At 35.1% G+C, this 20,523-nt stretch overlaps 1 protein-coding gene and 1 long non-coding RNA gene across 2 annotated transcripts in view; both read left to right on the forward strand.

Annotated features, from left to right (window-relative positions):
- Window positions 1-20,523, forward strand: part of LOC107561892 (low-density lipoprotein receptor-related protein 1B-like) — a 263,568-nt gene that overhangs the window by 211,164 nt on the left and 31,881 nt on the right. Inside the window, exons 50-62 of the mRNA XM_016246424.1 lie at window positions 633-746; window positions 856-1,014; window positions 2,654-2,776; window positions 7,741-7,860; window positions 8,211-8,339; window positions 8,749-8,871; window positions 10,338-10,478; window positions 11,312-11,499; window positions 13,313-13,496; window positions 16,605-16,690; window positions 16,884-16,950; window positions 20,009-20,125; window positions 20,219-20,338. Of these exons, the coding sequence (XP_016101910.1) occupies window positions 633-746; window positions 856-1,014; window positions 2,654-2,776; window positions 7,741-7,860; window positions 8,211-8,339; window positions 8,749-8,871; window positions 10,338-10,478; window positions 11,312-11,499; window positions 13,313-13,496; window positions 16,605-16,690; window positions 16,884-16,950; window positions 20,009-20,125; window positions 20,219-20,338 (1,671 nt within the window). The remainder of the gene's footprint in view (window positions 1-632; window positions 747-855; window positions 1,015-2,653; window positions 2,777-7,740; window positions 7,861-8,210; window positions 8,340-8,748; window positions 8,872-10,337; window positions 10,479-11,311; window positions 11,500-13,312; window positions 13,497-16,604; window positions 16,691-16,883; window positions 16,951-20,008; window positions 20,126-20,218; window positions 20,339-20,523) is intronic.
- The window catches only part of LOC107561919 (uncharacterized), a 12,271-nt gene continuing 11,726 nt past the window's right edge, over window positions 19,979-20,523 (forward strand). The window contains exons 1-2 of the long non-coding RNA XR_001605935.1: window positions 19,979-20,125; window positions 20,219-20,338. This is a non-coding gene — a long non-coding RNA (uncharacterized lncRNA). The remainder of the gene's footprint in view (window positions 20,126-20,218; window positions 20,339-20,523) is intronic.

Genomic DNA, 20,523 nt, shown 5'->3' on the forward strand with positions numbered 1-20,523 from the left:
TCCTGTGATCCACAGCGCGAAGTTGATGTATTTCCTCAGCTACCAGCGCGGATCAGCTCTAAGCATGACGAAGCAGATATCGTCCTCTTTTGGAAGACCAAACAAAGTAGTTTCACTTTCACAACGAAACACAGCGTCTTCACGACATGGCGGCAGCAACAATACTACAGCTAGAATAAAAGTTACTCCTCCTTTCTTTGCGTGAACATTTGGGCGGCGTTATGCAAATCTTCCCACATCGTGACGTAGACATGTGGGGCGTGTTAGAACGAGGTGTTTTAGGTAGGCGTGGTTGACTCTTAACTTTTATAAAGAATATCTCTTTGGATTTGAGACTTTAGACTTTGCAACTTTACAGATCTTCTTTATGCACCAAGAGCTTATAACACTCCAAAGAGAAAGGAAAAATTGAAATCGCATCATATGACCCCTTTAAAGTGGTCTAACCTTATTCAAAGCATTTTGGTTTGCTTTAAAATTATTTGATATAAAGCATTTTGATTTGCTTAAAAGTGGTCTGACTTTATTTAAAGCATTTTGGTTTTCTTAAAAGTGGTTTGACTTCATTTAAATTGTTTTTGTATGCTTTAAGGTGTATCTAGTTAATCTGCTTTTTTCCCTTCTGGTTCCAGATTCCTCGTGTTCGTCCTCTGATCGACGTTGTGCAGATGGTGCCTGTATTCCTGCATCATCCTGGTGTAATCAGATCATCGATTGCGCTGACACATCGGACGAGAAAAGCTGTAGTAAGATTAACATGTGTAAAGGCGCTAGCCCGTTCGCACTTCTGGAGGTGTGTGTTTGTGTGTCACTTAACGTGTGAAACACTCGTCTCATTGTCCTCTCTGTTTCCAGATAGCACAGACTGCATGGAATACTACAGATTGGGTTCTCGTGCCAGCAACAGTGAAAGGTTTCTAAGCTGCAATTCCACGTCGCTGTGTGTTCATCCCTCCTGGATCTGTGATGGAGCCAACGACTGTGGGGATTACGCAGACGAAATACACTGCCACGGTAGAAATGCATTTGCATTCTCTCCCCCGGACTGTCTTTCTCTTGTTTGTTTGTGTTCAAAGTACAATGTTGTCACATTAAGAATGGAAAATAGTACTGGGAACAAAGGGAATTTTTACAAAGTTTGCATTGCGGTGCAGTGACGGCTCACATCGCCAGAGCCTTTTATGAGGCTGTGAAATGTGGACTTTTTTGACTCAATCACACTGAGTCCTGCCAAATATTTGACAGTATTATACTTAGATATTTATGATATATGTAGAAAGCCCAGGACCTACTGAGAATATTTAGTGACTTAATAAGTCCTTGTGGCTGAGTGAAACAGAACTCTGGAAGTCGATGAGTGTGTAGAATTTTTTTGCGGAACTTTACAGTCCTGTCAGAATTTATGAGCTGAGCACGTATAAACGTCATCGCAATGCTGTAATTAAAAGTTGGAAAGTTGGATTTGTCTTTGAAATCTGCAAGTTAGGGAATGTCAATGAAGGAATTGTGGTAGAAGCGGGTTGCTAATGATCATGTGTGAATTTTTTATTGTGACTTGTTGATGCTACAGTTTCATTCATTCATTCATTCATTTAGTCGCTGCTAAATGACTAAATGTAAATGAAATGTATTCACATTCTGACATAGTGTAGTATATATATAAAAATACACAGAATGTGTATAAATTAAACTGTAGCATCAACAAGTCACAATTTTTTTTTTATATATATATATATATTTTTTACACAGACCTTTTAATGATCACAATTGAATTTGAATTGTAAATGATAATTTATTCACTTCATTTATTAGTTTACACAATAATAATATATAAAGTCAATGCAACATGTGGCAGATTTTTTTCAGGGTTATTAATTAGCAACTGAAATAAATAAATAAATAAATCCCTATAATAATTTTGATTTGACAACAACAAAATGTTTATTTTTTTATTTCTCTACAGGTTCGATTATGACCATTTTATGTGTTGATGACAGAATATATATTCACGTGTATTTGTATCCATGCATATTTGTTATATACATGTCTATACATTTAAATGTTTTTCACTTTTGCTTTAATTATCATAGTTAAAAAATAGTTGTTTTTTTTATTGTACTTTGATATTTTAAGATTTAAACTTCTTGGAAAAAATTATTGGTCTTGGAAAAAACGGTAAAACAAAATAATATATAAAGGAAAAGTATCATATGAATGATACCATATTAAACGGTTTTCTTAGACAGTTTTAGAGTCTTTACACAGCAAAGAAAAACAAAATTTTGTAATAAAAATCAATGCATAGGGACATCAAAGTTCCTGTAAACACCCATTTATGATTTCAAAAGGTCGCTCCTATCCTATAGAAAACAAAAACTCAGACTTTTACTCAAGGAGATGCATCCTTGATACGCAAGTCAGAATCCAAACGCAAATACAAAACCACAGATAACAAATTGGATAACTGAAGCTGAGGTAGACATTTAGAGGTCATACAATTGATTTGTTTACAGCATGTTCCCATCCTTTTTATTTTCTCAAAATAGTGGTGAACCTAGCAAACCCTTTGGTAATTGTTGAAAGTAAGAACTTCAGATGGTTTTCTACAGGTTCCTCTTAACCCTCATTTTCTTCATTTTGGCATTTCTCCCAGCTTCTTCAATTCATACATGTGAGGACGGCCATTTTGCATGTCCCAGTGGAAACTGCATCTCCAGCGTCTGGTTGTGCGATGGACAGAAAGACTGCGAGGACGGAGCGGATGAATTTCAATGCGGTGAGCGCCACATTTCTACATTCTTCAACTGGTCAGGCCTGCCGGACACATTGTGTGCTCTATATGTCATTCTAATGAATATATTCACGTCTGAAGACTTTATTTATCTTCAAGTCACGCACCACCATTAGAACGTAAGTGCTATTTTGCTCTATTGATCCACTTGTCACGGCTAGTATGTGGTAAGTGCTAAATGTGAGAGTTTAGCTGCTTGACATTCCTGGCTTTAGAGAGTTACAGTTACGCTTTTATCTAAAAGTTATTTCAAATTCCAGACAAATTATTGTAGAAGTCTTATAAGCTCGTACTTTTATGTGATTGCATTTTATTGAAGCTCATTTCCACTTCAGGGTAAAAACAAAAAAGCTAATTATATTCTCATAATTGCAACTTTTTCCATATAATTGCGAGTTTATGTCTCATTTGTGACTTTGCATTTTAAAATGTGACTTTTTTTCTCGTAATTTATTTTTTTAGAATTCTCGCAATGCTGCATTATATGTTGCAATGTTACTGTATTTCACATAATTATTTCTTAAAATGTACAGTGGTGTGAAAAGGTTTTTGCCCCCTTCCTGTTTTTTTATTTTTTGCATATTTGTCACACTTAAAAGATTCAGATCATCAAACAAATGTTAATATTACACAGAGATAATGCAAGTAAATGCAAAATGCAGTTTTTAAATGATGATTTCTTTTATTAAGGGAAAAAAAATCTAATAACTGAAATCTAATAACTGGTTGTGCCACGCTTTGCAGCAACAACTGCAATCAAGTGTTTGCGATAACTGGCAATGAGTCTTTCACATCGCTGTGGAGGAATTTCGGCCCACTCTTCTTTGCAGAATTGTTTTAATTCAGCCACATTGGAGGGTTTTCGAGCATGAATGGACTGTTTAAGCATCTCAATCGGATTTAAGTCCGGACTTTGATTTGGCCACTCCAAAACCTTAATTTAGTTTTTCTTGAGTCATTCAGAGGTGGACTTGCTGGTGTGTTTGGGATCATTGTCCTGCTACATAACCCAAGTGCGCTTGAGCTTGAGGTCACAAACTGATGGCCGGACATTCACCTTCAGGATTTTCTGATAGAGTGCAGAATTCATGCTTCCGTCAATTATGGCAAGTCGTCCAGGTCCTGAAGCTGCAAAGCAGCCCCAGACCATCACACTACCACCACCATGTTTGACTCTTGGTATGATGTTCTTTTTATGAAATGCTCTGTTGGTTTTACGCCAGATGTAACGGGACACACACCTTCCAAAAAGATCAACTTTTGTCTCATCAGTCCACAGAATACTTTCCCAAAAGTCTTGGGGATCATCAAGATATTTTTTGGCAAATGAGAGACGAGCCTTTGTGTTCTTTTTGGTCAGCAGTGGCTTTTGCCTTGGAACACTCACATGGATGCCGTTTTTGCCCAGTCTCTTTCTTATTGTTGAATCATGAACACTGACCCGAATTGAGGCAAGTGAGGCCTGCAGTTCTTTAGATATTGTTCTGGGTTCTTTTATGACCTCCTGGATGAGTCGTCGTTGTGCTCTTGGAGTAATTTTGGTTGGCCGGCAACTCCTGGGAAGGTTCAACACTGTTCCAAGTTTTCTCAATTTGTGGATAATAGCTCTGACTATGGTTCGCTGGAGTCCCAAAGCCTTAGAAATGGCTTTATAATCCTTTCCAGACTGATACACGTCAACTTGGCAGTAATCAGGCCTGGGTGTGGCTAGTGAAATTTAACTCAGCTTTCGAAAATAATGTGGTTAATTGCAGTTCTTTCATGATTTAACAGGAGGGGGCAATTAATTTTTCACGTAGGGCCACGTAGATTTGGACAGCTTTTTTCCTTTAATAAATTAAATCATCATTTAAAAACTGCATTTTGTATTTACTTGCATTATCTTTGTGTAATATTAAAATTTATTTGATGATCTGAATCTTTTAAGTGTGACAAATATGCAAAAAATTGAAAAAAACAGGAAGGGGGCAAAAACCTTTTCACAGCACTGTATATCCCCCATGGTGACTTCATGTCTCAAAATGTGATTTTAAATCTTGCATGTGACTTTATTTCTCATTATAGAGACTATTTTTTGGAATTGCTATTATGTCTCACAATTCTGCTTTATATTTTAATGTGACTATTTCTCATAATTATGATTTTATTTCTTACAATTTGTAACTTTTTGGCTTCCATGGTGACTTTAAATCGGGCAACGTGGCTTTATTTCTCGATATAGTGATTATATATTTTTTTCCAGAATTGGTACTATATCTCATATTATGTCTATATACTGTATCTCGCAATGCTGCTTTATATCTCGCAATGCAATATTATTTCTGTAATTATGACTTTATAGCCATGATGACTTTATAACTGAAAATGTAACTTTAAATCTCGCAATGGGACTTTATTTCTCGTTATAGCAACATTTTCTTTTAAAGTTGCTACTATACCTTGCAGTATGACTATATATCTTGCAGTGCTGCATTATCTCACAGTGCAACTTTATTCCTCTTTATTTTTCTCAATTTGTGAATATACATCTCCTGTGGTAACTTTATATCTGAAAATGTGACTCGCAATGTGTCGTAATTTGTTTTGTAGAATTGCTATATCCCACAATTTGACTGTATATCTTGCAGTGCTGCTCATAATTATGACATTATTTCTCACAATTTATGACATTATGTCTTCAGTGGTGACTTTAAGTCTCGCAATGTGACTTTATTTCTTGTTATAGCCATTCTGAATGTATAACTGAAAATGTGACTTTAAATCTCACAGTGTGACTTAATTTCTTGTAGTGACATTGTCTTCTAAAATTGCTACTGTATCTGACAATATGACTATATATCTTTCAATACTGCTTTATATTCCATAATGTGACTTTGTACCTCTTTATTTTTTGCAATTTGCAAATTTAAGTCTCCCATGGTGACTTTATGTCTGTCTTTATTTCTTTTTATACCAACGATTATTTTTCTTTGTAAAATTACTATATCTTACAATATGACTATATATCTTGCTGTGCTTTAAATCTTGTAATGCGATCATTTCTTATTTCTTACAATTTGTGGCTTTATATATTCTACAGCGGCTTTAAGTCTCGCAATATAACTTTATTTCTTGTCATAGTGAATTTATTTTTTTTTCCAGTATTGCTACTCTGTCTCACAGTATGTCTATATATCTAGCAATTCTGCTTTATATCTCGCAATATGATTTTTGGCTTTATTTCTCACAATTTGGGACTTATATTTCCCATGGTGACTTTAAGTCTTGCTATGTGACTTTATTTCTCTTAATAGTGACTTAATTGTTACTATATCTCACAATACGTCTATATATCTCGCAATGTGACTATATATTTTCACAATTCTGCTTTATATCTCACATTGCGACTGTTTCTCATAATTATGATGACTTATATTATTATAAATTATTTCTTGCAATTTCAGGATATGCTTACGGGGGATATTTAGATGAATTTCAATATATCTTTAAAGAAAGTTACTTGAACAACTGTATAACTTTAGGTGAAGGGTCATTCCAGCCACATCTTGCTATAATGTGTTGTATAATTATTAATCTTATCGACATTCATGTTTCCCTTGTGATGTACCTCTAAAGTGAGCAGAACTGTAGAGTAGGAAGTTCTAGGAAGTTCTGCTTTCCTGCTGCGACCAGTCTTTGCTTTGCTTTGCTTCTGTCCCGACCCCGTGCCGGGAATCCTTTTGGTTCCGCTTCAAAGCGTCTTATTCTGAGCAAGAACTCTGAACTGCGACTGAAGCTCCCGTGAAGCCAGCACAACTCTGGACCGCGCAGCGACCTCGTAGTCACTGACCCAAAATCAGAAGTAATATGGATTTGTTTCCGTGTCCTTGATCTTGACGAATGTGCCGGTGCTTTTTCACCTTTCATTTTGGTTATTTGTTCTTTTGAGACTTCCCGTAAGGCAGGTTTTGAAGAATGACCCTCATTTACCTATTCATCCTCTTCGCTTTCGTTGTCTTCAGCCCTTTTGGTGTCACTTTTTAAAACCTTTCTCTTGGTGACCTTGTTCTCTCTGTCCCAGCCCCCGGTGGCTTTGCAGAGATATCACAAAATCCATGGCAAACGCAAGCAAACAAACTTTCAGACTGCTGATAGGGGCATATTTGCTCGCAGCTTTCGTGGCTCGCGTGCGTATGCAAGTGGACAATTACTTTAAAAGTGCTTGCTAGCACGATCGCCTTCCAAAGTTGAATCTCTAATCCCAACAAGGGCGAAGAGGGCTTTTAGATGCCACTTTCCTCAGATATTGCACTCAATTTGGCTTTCAAAGGCAAACTTATAACTATTGAAGTGTTTTCACTTTCATTTTGCTTATTATAGGATATAATTCATGTCATTTCAAACCCATATGGCTTTTTCTTTCTTGGAGCACAACATAACATATTTAGATATTTTTTTGTGTGTTTTATTTTGGTTGTAACAGGTTACAAATATAATGTACTTTAGTTTCCCGCCAAAATGAAAATTCGGTCATTTATTCATTCACTCTCTTTTCAAACCTCTCTGACTTTTTTCTTAATTATTTCTTAATATATAATTATAAAATATTGTTGTACATGTTTTATTTTGGTTATTATAGGGTTTATTTATTTACTTTGTAGTTTTCCTGCCAAAATAAAAATTCTGTTATTATTTATTCACCTTTATGTCTTTCCAAACCCGTATGACTTTTTCTTTCCTGGACCACAAGATAAAATGTTTACACATTTTAATGTGTTTTATTTCTATTTATCCCTTTATATTTGGAAAAAGAGCAGTGTGAACATTTGTGTTCTATGAAAGAACTAAAGCCAAAGTGGTTTAAAACAACATAAATGATGAAAGAATCAACATTTTTGTTTGTACCGTTCCTTAAATGTCAGTACTGCCTCCCGTGGGTTTATTTTCAAAGTTCAAACTTTTCCCTCTAGATTCATCGTGCCTTTGGAATCAGTTCGCCTGCTCAAAAAACAAGTGCATCGCCAAACAGTGGCTCTGTGACGGGGAGGACGACTGCGGTGACGGATTGGACGAAAGCGAGGAAATTTGCGGTAAAACTCTGAAGCACGTATTTGCATTTAGGCCACACAATGAAAGACTTCCTCTGAGAGCAAGGATATAAATCAACACGAAAGAGGCGGGAAGAAAAATTGGCCTGCGGTTTCATCATAGTTGTGAATTTATGGCCACGCTGTGCTCCTAACAAATGGGCTCTGAAAAAAAAAAAAACTCAGGTCTCTCAAAGGTCAAACACAAACAGATTGTTAAACAAGTTCTCAAGACAATGCTTAAACTTTATCAATTATTTCGAGAAAGTTTTTGTTTTTAAACAAATGAATATTCATTAATGGCAGCATGTTGGCTTGAGATTGCGATGCTCAATCTCTTTTTTTCTTGACAGGCTCGGCAACATGCGCCCCCGGTTTGTTCAGTTGCCCAGGATCGTACGCTTGTGTACCCAGGAACTGGTTATGTGATGGGGAGAGAGATTGTCCCGATGGTAGCGATGAACTAGCGGTATCTGGCTGTGGTAATTTCAAACATTATATTTCCTTTCACAAAACCAGCATCTTCCTGTTCCTATTTTCACCCCAAACTGCAGTGTGGTAACGTAATTGCTGCTTTTTGCAATAGTGATGAAGTTAGTAAATGAATGCATCTGTCAAAGGTTTGGACATATTTGACTGGATTCATGTTACTTATGTTTATGTTTAAAATTTGCAATCTGAAACAGTGAACACTGTTAACACCACTGTTGGATAACAAGGTGCCAAATTTACCCAAAATATCTTCTTTTCATCTGCTGTCCCTGAATTTTCAGAGTCACAACTAAAATAATTGGGGATTTGAGACAAGTCTCAGGTGTCTGTTATGTGCTATTCTTTTTATCCTAACACATACCTAATGTCCTGTTTGTTCCTGTTCCTCTCTTTAATAAGCTCCGAACAACACGTGCACCGAGAGCACGTTCCAGTGCCGGAACCAGAACTGTGTCCCGCGGCGTTTCGTGTGTGACCATGACGACGACTGCGGGGATGGTTCTGACGAGTCTCTGGAATGCGGTGAGCAGCTCCGGTTTCTCAATTCATTACTTTCTGTTGAAAATGACCATCCCTTTGCGGCCTGTTTAATGGGTTGTAATTGTGTTGGCACAACATTAATTGGACGTTTTAGCGTTTGGAATGCATGCATAACTCAATGCCCCATACCTCAGATCTAAGAATAAACATGCTCATTCAGAATAATTGATGGAAATATAGGCTACTCTTCACACTTTTTATTGTTATCTATGAGGAAGGAACTCACAAACCTGTCTGGGTCGCATTTTACCACAAAATCGAAAAGAAAATCAACCCAAAAAAAAAAACATTTTTGCATAAAGTTGCATACAAAAATAAATAAATAAATTAAAGAATATAAATGTAATTTAGAAAGGATACTCCAATAGTTATTTTTAATTTCTTAAGTTATTTTAAAATCAGCATAAATTTAAGTGAGTAAAGTTAAGTGAAAATGTGCTTAATTAACATTGAAATAATGCCAAAGTGCAACATTTCTATGGTCCTAAAATCTGCTTTTTTGTCTTATGTAAAAGGTATTATTTTGACAATAATAATTGTGTTTTTTTTCTAATAATTGAAACTTCATATGTCCCATCTCAAAATGTGACTTTAAATCTCACAACTTGATTTTTCTCATATATGCCACTTTTTTTTCTCATAATTTGCTATATATCACTTTATATATCTATATAATTTAGATTTTTTTTTGTCATAATTGTGACTTCATATGTCCCATTTGTGACTTTATTTCTCTTCACATATTTCTCGCAATTGCGATTATTTTTTTCACAAATATATTTTTGTCTCCAGTGAGGTTTTATATCTTGCAGTGTGACTTTATAACACAAAACGTATCTGTATTTCTCTCAATATGACTATTTTTAGCAATTGCGATTATTTTTCTTTATTTAATAATTGCAAATGTATTGTCCTACTGGTGACTTTATATTTCAATATATGACTTTAAATCTCTCAATGCATTTCTCGCAATTTAGATTTTGTTTCACAATGATTTTTTAAAATAAAAAAATATAAAATATTGCGAGTTTTATATCTCGCAATGTGACTGTTTCTCACAATTTGCGACTTTGTGTCCCATTTCGACTTTTTATATCACAAAATGTAATTCTTTCTTCTCGATGTATTTCTCACAATTACAGTCATTTTGGCGATATGACTATATCTCGCAATGACTTTTATCATAATTTGTCTCCCATTGTGGTTTTTTATCACAAAAAAATGACTTTGTCTTGCAGTCTGAGTATTTCTTATAATTGTGACTTTTTTTACTGTGACATCTCACAATTGCGAATTTATATCAGTGACTATATTTCTTGTTTAAACTCAATAATAATGGTGACTGAAATATCATGCCTACCTATTTGAAACAGTAACAGCTTGAACTTTTTGCCCCCCGTTGTTTAAATTCTCTCCCTCTCATACTCTTTCGCTCTCTTTTTCAACAGAATATCGTTTATGCAAAGAGGAGGAGTTCCGCTGCGCAGATGGGCGGTGTTTATTGAGAGCCCAATGGGAGTGTGATGGCTTCCCCGATTGTTTGGACCAATCGGACGAGCTGCCACTCAACCCAAAGTGTTCCGCTGCAGGCGAGTCCCTCTCATGTGTCATGCATCCCATTTGACTGACAGGTCCCCAGGTTCCGTCCCATATGGGATTTGTCAGAACACCTGGTCCTCCCCGTTTGCGTCCTGTACCCCTGCCAGTACCACCTGAGCTGGGCTGAGAGGGGCTGATGAAGCTGCTGTGCCTCTGTTCTTCAATTTTTGGTTTCAGGGCAAACATATGCCATTAATGTTAACAGATGCCAATACTGTTCCCAACCAAGCTCATTAAGCAACAGTTTTATGTTTATATTTCTGGTGGGAAATTCAGTTCAGTTGTACAACATGTTTACAGTACAACTTAAAAATAGTAATAAGGCTCTTTTGACTTGGACCATTAAGCAACATTCTAGCAACCAACCAGAACCTAGCACAGTAGCAACACATTGAAGAACACCATAGCAAATTGCCAAAACCACCTAGAACACCCTAGCAACCAAATACAGTAGCAACATATTGAAAACCACCAAGAACACCATAGCAAAGTGCCAAAACCACCTAGAACACCCTAGCAACCAAATACAGTAGCAACATATTGAAAACCACCAAGAACACCATAGCAAAGTGCCAAAACCACCTAGAACACCCTAGCAACCACATACAGTTGCAACATATTGAAAAAACAAAGAACACCATAACAAAACAGGCTGTAAAGCTCTCAGAACACCCTAGCAACCACATAGCAGCCAGAGGTAAGGCATAGAAACGTGCTACAGTCTGTCCAGAGCACCCTAGCAACCACTCAAGTTCTGTGTATCTAATCTGATGGTTTTGTTGATTTCTGTCTCCCCCTTTTTTCCCGCTGCTCCATGTTTTAGAAAGTTTGTGCAACGGTTCGGTTTTCATGTGCGCAAACGGCCGCTGCGTCCCGCTGGGGAGCGTGTGTAATCAGCACGACGACTGCGGCGACCGATCCGACGAGAGGAACTGCCACGTTAACGAGTGTTTGAACCGTAAAGTCAGCGGCTGTACCCAGGACTGTCAAGACCTACCCGTGGGATACAAGGTGTGTTTGAAGCACATTTGTCACGCTGTACAAGGTTTTTATTTTTACGAATTAAGCATCTGGTTCAACTTCCGCTCTAAAGACATCCACACATGAAACTACGACCTATGAATACAAAAGAATGTTTTTGTTTTTTAAACAAATCTTCGCTAAACATCATTAGCAGGCTACGACAATATTGGGAAAGTCTGCGCAAACAAATCATTCGAAGTAATAATGTTTTTACATTCCACAGAGGTTTATAAAACTTAGTGCTAAATCCGTGGAGAATGTTATGATCCCATTTCCAGTCAGTTTACGTTTAACCAGTGAATGTATAAACAAGAGAGCTAAAACACGTAGGCTAGCTATTCAGTGCTTGAGATACACAAACAGTGTGTGTTTTTAGTGGGAAAATGACACACACACACACAGTCAGCTATCCTTGTGGGGACTCTCCATAGGCGTAATGGTTTTTCTACTGTACAGACCGTATATTCTATTGCCCTACACCAACCCTACCCCTAAACCTACCCCTCACAGGAAACTTTCTGCATTTTTAGATTTTCAAAAAAACTTAATTCTGTATGATTTATAAGCTTTTGTACCCGTGGGGACCACAATTTAGGTCCCCACCGTGACACGACTCCCCATGAGTCTGTGTGTAGTCAGGTTTAAGTCCCCACCAGGATATATAAACCAGTACACACACACACACACACACACAGTGAGTGGCAGATCGAACAGCTTCGTTTGGCTGATATCTCAGAATACTGGGCCGGTCGTTTGACAGCCACACTGACTTTAAAAACCGGCAGTCAAGGACACGGCGGCTCCAAACTTACTAGAACTTTGTTTTTCTGGCTTGTTTTAGCTTTTGTTACAGCATAATTAAAATATAAAGCATCGTTTTAATGAATGACTAATGACTAAACTAATGGTCTAGAAACTTTGTAAACATCGTTTTGTTTCACTGCTCACTTCCTGTCCATTAGTCTCTCATTAGTATTAGAGTGAATTTTATATAAATTTGGCATTGTCATATTTTACCTTAAAGTCAAATCAAAAATTTGATGAAGAAATTCTAAAATTATTCAAATACAGTTATAAATTAAAATAGTTTAAAATATATATAAAAAATAAATTTTTTATAAATTATGCATATTTTAGTATTAGAGTGAATCACATGAAAATTTGTCATGGTCATATTTCACCCAGACATTTAATAGAAACTTTAATTAAGAAATTATATAAAATTAATTTATATGTTAAAAAGTAATAATAAAATAATAAATCTGATTATCTGAAATAAATTATGCATATTTTAAGGACCATTAAGACTTTTTTCATTGCAATTAATTTTTTGTTAGTAATATCATATAATATAAAATAAAAATACCAGTAATACAATAATATTATTAATATTATATAACAAACATTATTTATGTATTGATTTATTTAGTTTATTAATACTACTACTACTACTACTAATAATATTTTGTGTTATGTAACTTTATTTTATTTCATTTAATTTCATTTCTGAGTTCCTGATTCCACAGCATTGGAAAACCATGGCTTATATTTAACATCTAATGAGAAATTTAATCTATTTTGTTTTATGTTAATTAATGTAACATAACTGAAATATAATATATAACATTTCAAAACATTTCAGTAAAATGTATTGAAAAACATATTTATATGTTTTTAATTCGTTATAATTATATATTAAAGGTAATTTATTTATATTTTGTTGTGAAATAACCCATACATGTTCTTGGCAGAGTTCTGTGAGATTCACCCACAAATCTTTGTTTTTTACTTTCTTCTCTAGTGTACGTGTTGGCCGGGGTTTCGTCTGAAAAACGACGGCAGGACCTGCATTGACGTGGACGAATGTTCCGAGAACTTTCCCTGCAGTCACCAGTGCATCAACACCTACGGGTCTTTTCACTGCCTGTGTGCCGACGGGTACCAGCGTCCTGCCAGTAACCCGCACAGCTGCAGGTCTCTCTCAGGTACTCTGCTCTATTCAGCAGCACAGGTGTGAATGAGCTCCTGTGGACCCTCACAAAGAGATTTTACTGTCACACTTGCCCAGAAACACCCCGCACGGGCGAGAACACGCATAGTGAGTCTTGTTGTGACTTATATTTAGAGGAAAGCAACAGGAGGTTGAAGATAATTAGTTCGTCAGCTGGAGATGAGCTCTGATTGGCTAAGAGAAAATCCAGGTGTGACATATGGCATCTGCCTGCAGTTATTTACTGTATAAAAGAAAGACGTTTTTATTCACTCGTTTAGTGTACGCTCGCAAACACTGCTGACATGCAAAGAAGCTGCTAATGAAATCTGCCGAAGACCACCATTTACAATTACAATTGCCTTTTTAACAAGGTACTATGTTAATACCATATATAATATCCTATGATAATACCATATATGATACCATATTTGAACATGTACCATAGGATTCTACAAAAAATCTACAAAATAGGTTGTGTGTTAATGCAGACATTTTTATTTTATTTATTTATTTATTTTTTGTTTAGCTTAGTTTTTCCCATTTTTCTATTGATAGGGATAATTGGGGATCTATCTTCCCCTACCAAATTTTACTTTGTTTACTTTTTTGTTTACAAATTTTGATGAAAAAAAATACATAGAAATAAAGCTAGTATTTTGTTTTATTGTGTCCTAATGTTTTTTAGGTTTCAATTGACTGCGTTACTAAAAAGAATGCATCAACCCTGTTACCATGATGTAAATATTTTTCCATTACCGATTTTATAAATAACATATTTAATAATAATGTCATCATAATACTTTTATTAAGCAAACCCATCAAATACGAGCTTAAGTCTCATACACTCTATTTTTAAAGCATCTTAAAATATCAACCCTGTTACCATGATAATGTTTCGAGAACAATCGTTCATTTATTTGTTAAGTAATATAATATAATTGAAATATACATATAATTATATAATAGTTTAAAATATTAACCCATCAAAGACAAGCTAAAGTCTCATACATTCTATTGCTTTATTTTTTTTTAAAACATCTTAAAATATCAACCCTGTTGCCATGATAATGTTTCGAGAACAATCGCTAATTTATTTTTAAGTAATATAATTGAAATATGCATAGAATTATATAATATTTTAAAATATTTTTAATGTTTTAAAAACACATTATCAAACCAAAAAAGAAAAAAAAGGTTTTATTGCTTTATCTTTTTAAAGTGTCTTAAAACATGAACCCTGTTACCATAATATTGTATAGAGAACAACTGATGTTTATTTTAAGCAATATAATTCAAATATAAATATAATTATATAATATAAAAACACATTTTCTAATGTTTTAAACATGCTTTGTCTAAAGAAAGTTAAGTTGTATTGCTTTATCCTTTTAAAGTGCCTTAAAATGTCAACCCTGTCACCATATTGTTGTTTTTTAATAGTGGACAATTCATATTTGAAAAATATTTATGTATATAAGCAGATTTTTGTTTTTCATGGCCTTGAGCACGAGGTCTGTAATCTGAAATTGAATCCTAAAACTGAATCCTAAAAAAATCAGGGCTGTCAAACTTAATTAGTGTTAATAACGTGTTAACGCAAATAAATTTTAACAGCACTCATTTTATTAACGCCCAATCTCTCTGCGTCCGCTCTGTTCAGCGAGCGGTGGAGAGGAGCAGCGCTTTCAGTTAAAACAGATATTATGTTGCTTTAAATTTTACATGCAAGTATAGTTGAAATCACAGCACAGCTATTGTCTTTATCTTATGTGTATTATTAACATCTTGGAAGAGAGAGCTGGTTATGTAGTCTTAATGGGTCGTGTTTCAGTCACTATTTCATATTCATCCCGTTGTCTGACAACAGAAACAGTAAAATATAAAAATAAAAACTGTTTTATTGAGAATTTAGCTACATCAAAATACAGTTTGTGTGCACAGAGAGACAAACAAAGGTAATAATAAATAATAAATGTGCATCATGTTCAGAAGAAGCGAGCTGCCCTGTCGTGTGAAAATGTAAACAGGCTTGTGTAAGTAAATTGCTCAGAAATACCAGGTTCCCATTACTTCTCTTTGCACTATGTTCTTTTTATCATGTGTCTAATAGACATGAACAAGTTTTTTGAAAACCGTCTATGACCTGTGAAACATGTCTAGTCTTCAGGCTCTGTTGACTATGGTTTCACTAATGATAAACATACATTTGGATAAAGCATCCTTATTTGTCCATGCCCATGTTGATTAGAGTATTAAAAACTTGAAAAGTATTAATTTAAGGTACATTTAGAACAGATAAAAAATGTGCGATTTAAGTTGCGATTAATCTTAACTCATGACAATCATGCGATTAATCACGATTACATATTTTAATCGATTGACAGCCCTAATATATATATATATATATATGTTAGTATAACAAAGTAGCATTTGATACCATCCCTGTACTGCTACAGTACTGTTTTTGTGCAAAGTGTTTTGCAAGTGTCTCTCCTTCAAAGACATGCGCCTACACACACACACACAAACACATACACTCAAGTAATAAAGCCCTTTTTTCGTATGACTGACAAGTCTAAGTCCCAGACTTGACAGGAAGTGGATGTTCAAGTGTTGGCAGCTCACAGGAAATTGATTTCAAGTCGTCAAACTGAAGTTGCAGTCATGTCTCGCTGCCAGAATAATCCATAGAGCAACACAAACACTTATTTAAAGGCTTTTTAAAGTATTTGGAATCCCAATACATCCATATAACTGAAAATTACAAAATCCTAAGTACTTTGTTATTCACTTATAGGATTAAAGAAAGAGTTTTGCTTTTTGTTTTTCAGGTAATAAACAATTTAATGTTCTGAAGAAATGTTGTGGGGAAAATGTTTTATCTTGCATGAAATATATATTTTAAAAAATACACTAAAAATAAAAAAAATGTATAAATTAAAATAATTTATGCAATAAATATAGTAAAATACAAAAATATTTTATGCATCGCATTAAATAAAATAAAATATAAAATAAAAATATTTTAAAATATATAAATAAAATATTTCATGCATTGCATAAAATGTTTAAATAAAACACTTTTTTTCTTCTTTTCCAGCAGAGGAGCCTTTTCTTATTCTAGCTGACCATCACGAAATCCGAAAGATCAGTTTGGATGGATCAAACTACACACTTCTGAAACAGGTATGATGGATAAAGCTCTCTAAAATGTACAATTTTACTTATACAATTGTTAAAAATCTCTTTTTATAACCATTATTGTAATTGTTGTGCTCTCAGATGCCATCGTGTTTAGTTCAAACTCATTAGTGTGTTTCCTCCATATTCCCTTGTAATTTCCTACTTATTTCTTTCATAAAAATACACATTCTCACAGCATATGGAGCATAATTCAGACACAACATCCAAAAGCACAGAGGAAAGTGCGGTATCAACAGCCACCTGTGATGCTTTCTAGAAATTCACAAGCTCAACTTGAGCCTGAAACAGCGTTTTAGACACTTGATTGACGTGAATATCGAAGCCCGGGAATATTTGCACACGGAAAAGGTCATATTGTGACTAGAATCACAAGTATTTCCCACTTAGTATAGAAAATGATTATGAAAAAGTGTAAGTTATGGCTCCTTTAATCACTCTTACCCAGTAAATATATCATTATAGTAGTCGTTATTAATGAAAACGTCAGTTATGGTCTTTAAATCTGTATGAAACTGCTTGTCAATGCAAAAGGAACCATGAGCGATTTGGCTCTGAAGGGACCGTTGGATGAGAAAGTCTCTCACGGCCCTCGTGTGAAGAGATTGAGTGGCTTGCCATCGAAGGAGCAGTTAAAAACGCACGCTTGGGTTGATTCATCAGTCAGGAACTCCATCAGTTTGATTTAAAAGGTCTGGTCCAGCAAATTAGATCTGAACGCGGCGGGGGGTTAGAGTGAAACAGACAGAACGACAGAGAGAGACGGGGGAATGTGAAAGACCCCTACTGAGAAAGTGATTGGCTACGGTCGTAGCAGTGCATGATGGGAAGTTTCTGTCAGACGGAGGAAGTCTCGCTCTTATTTCTAACCGAACGTAGTGAAAATAACAAAGCGAATGAGAAAGGTATCGAGAAAGCGGCGGGAAGATTTTATAATGAGTCGGCTTGGATGATAAAAGGCGCGCGTTTTGAGGTTTGATGCTGTTTTTTATTATTATTTTTGTGACTCATGCTTTCATAAAATGCTTCCGTTTGCTTAAAATAAATGGAATGGATGGTTTGAAAAGATCAAATGATTTACTTTTTTTATTAAATATTAATAGCTGCAGAATATGTGGCCTAGCAGATAAATACTCATGTGGGCAAACGAAGTTCGAGTCTGGCTCGCAACAGTTACTGGTGACAATCTTCCCACTATCCTGTCCTCTTTATACTTGCTTTATATCTCTATCAATAATAATGTTATATCAGAAATAAACATGTGAACATGAACATTTTCTTTATGAAAAAAAGACACTTTCATCAACTTAAATAGAATTTGAAAATGTAAACAAGACCTAAAAACATTTGCCTCCAAAACATTTTTATTTTATTGAGAAATTAATAACAAATTACAAAATATTTTTTTGTAAAAACTGGTGGAGAGAAAAAAGAAAAACTAGAAATATTTGAACTAAATTACTAATATACATGAAGCTCCGAAATGTTATCTAAAATAAAATAATTAATTATGTTTAGTTTTTTATTATAATACGTTTAATAGTTATGTTCAGAGTTTTAGTATGAAAACAGTATATACTATGATAATATTTATTACTATTTAGGATTTGCTTATATTTTTGTATTTTTATTTTAAATTAAGTTGTATTAATTTTATTGTATTAGTTTTCAACCAGTTTTCTTATTGCAGGTTTAATAAGTTTTATTATTTCAGTTGTAAGAGTAAGAGTCACCAGGTCGGAATTAAATTATTGAGTAAAAAAAAACTGAATTTTATTGCATTCAAAAATAATGTAAAATACCTATAAATAAAAAGAAATATTTCCAAACATTATAAAAAAAATAAACGTATTTTAGATACGTTTTTAGAAAACAATCATAAATGATAATGTTCATTATAAACAACTTTTATCATAAACATCAAGCCTAAACAAATTTATTTAAAGTATGCTGGAAATGCACTATACAAGTAAACTTGGGGTCACATACTTCTCTCATTCGACAAAAATCCAAATGTGTGCGCTTATTTTTGCATGCATTATGGAGCTTTGACTTAATTGACTTAGTAATTGAGTTTGCCATGTTTTGTTGGTGTTGTTTTGCTTACCTGTTTCATATTTTTTGTGCACTTTCACCCTGTGGTGTATCTCCACCCTGTGATTCTGTACCATTTACCTGAAAATGTTAGTTTCCCTGATGAGCACAGCATCTAGAAAACCTGTGAAGATGTCGAAATTCATCACGGCTAGGCTAGTTTTAATTAGCGCTGATGGTAAGACCCAGTCTGAGGCAAAATGTCTTTTAATGTTCATCTCTAATGTTCATCAGCTTGCAGAATGTTACTCTTACTCTTAAAGCGCTAGGCAGGGGGCACCAGCAACCGAGAGCGAAAATGATTAAAAGCGCTGGATTATCTGCCAGCTGGGAAGAGTATTGTTTATGCCAAACAGGCAGTTTCTGTGATCAGTATGAGCAGTGAAATGTTGTGAAGTGCCTTTTTTTTGTAAAACGACTTCCTTTGGGAACTTTTCTTGCCATTTTTGGGGAGTTTGAAGTGCCGTTAATGAGCGGTTATGTAGCCCGCTGATAATTAGCAATAATGGACAAGTCTAGCTCAGCGGTTTTCAAATGGATTGCTTTTAGGACCCCCATTTTTCATTTACAGTCAAGAGTTTTTAGTTTGCTAAAAGAACTACACGTATAGAAGTTATATTTCTTTTTGTGGTGAAATCTTGCTAATTTGCTGACTGCTACGCTAATTATTTTTGTGGACTTGCAAGCCACCATTTGAGACACATAGGGTGACCATATTTTAGTTAATTAAAAGGACAGTGGGGGCAGGATGCCGACCGGGGTGGGTGGGGGGGGGGATTTTGTTTGTGGGAGCAGGCTCTTTCTTTCTTTCTTTCTTTCTTTCTTTCTTTCTTTCTTTCATGACCTTAACCCTTCTTTCTTTGTTTGTCTTTTTTTGTTATTTGTACATTATTATACATTTGGCTGTCTTTCTTCCGTTTAGTTATTTCCTTGTTCATGTATTCATTCTTTGTTCTGTCATTTTCCATGAGTTTATGTCTGTTTTTCATTAGTTTTCTTTCTGGCTTCTTTCCTCTTTTTGTTTGTTCATTCTGTTTCCCTTTTTGTTTTGTCTGTTCTTCTTCCGTTTGTTTTTTGTTTTACTACTTCTGTTGTTGTTTTTTGTTTTTTTTTATACTTTTAAAACTCTTTATTTTTCTGTCTTGCGTTAGTTCTTTCTTTCTTTCTTGGTTAGTTGTTTTACTGATTTGTCCTCTCATTTGTTTACAGCGGAGTTTAAATGCCAGCCCGGAAGGTTCCAGTGTGGAACGGGTTTGTGTGCCCTCCCTCCCTTCATCTGTGATGGAGAGAACGACTGCGGAGACAACTCCGATGAAGCCAACTGTGGTAATTATAGATTGATGGATAGATACATGGAGACCAAGCATAATGCAGTATGATGCATCATACAATGATATCCTTGTTTGCATCTGCTTTCAGACTCGTATATCTGCCTGTCTGGCCAGTTTAAGTGCACTCACCGGCAAAAGTGCATCCCTATAAACCTGCGGTGTAACGGACAGGATGACTGCGGAGACGGTGAAGATGAAACCGATTGCCGTAAGAGAGTCTAATTTTTTCTCTCTCTCAGATTTGTCATCAACGACAATGAACGCCATTAGTTTTCATCGTTCCTCAAAAAATCGCAGCAAGAGTTCCTATTGCGCTAGTTTTCCCTTCAGGAGAGGAAAAACAACCATGAGAGCGAGAGAGGTCGGAAATAGATGAAATCTCCTTCTTTATGA

Source organism: Sinocyclocheilus grahami, unplaced genomic scaffold (genome assembly GCF_001515645.1).
Source record: "Sinocyclocheilus grahami isolate Dianchi unplaced genomic scaffold, SAMN03320097.WGS_v1.1 scaffold798.1, whole genome shotgun sequence".
Taxonomy (NCBI): Eukaryota; Metazoa; Chordata; class Actinopteri; order Cypriniformes; family Cyprinidae; genus Sinocyclocheilus; species Sinocyclocheilus grahami.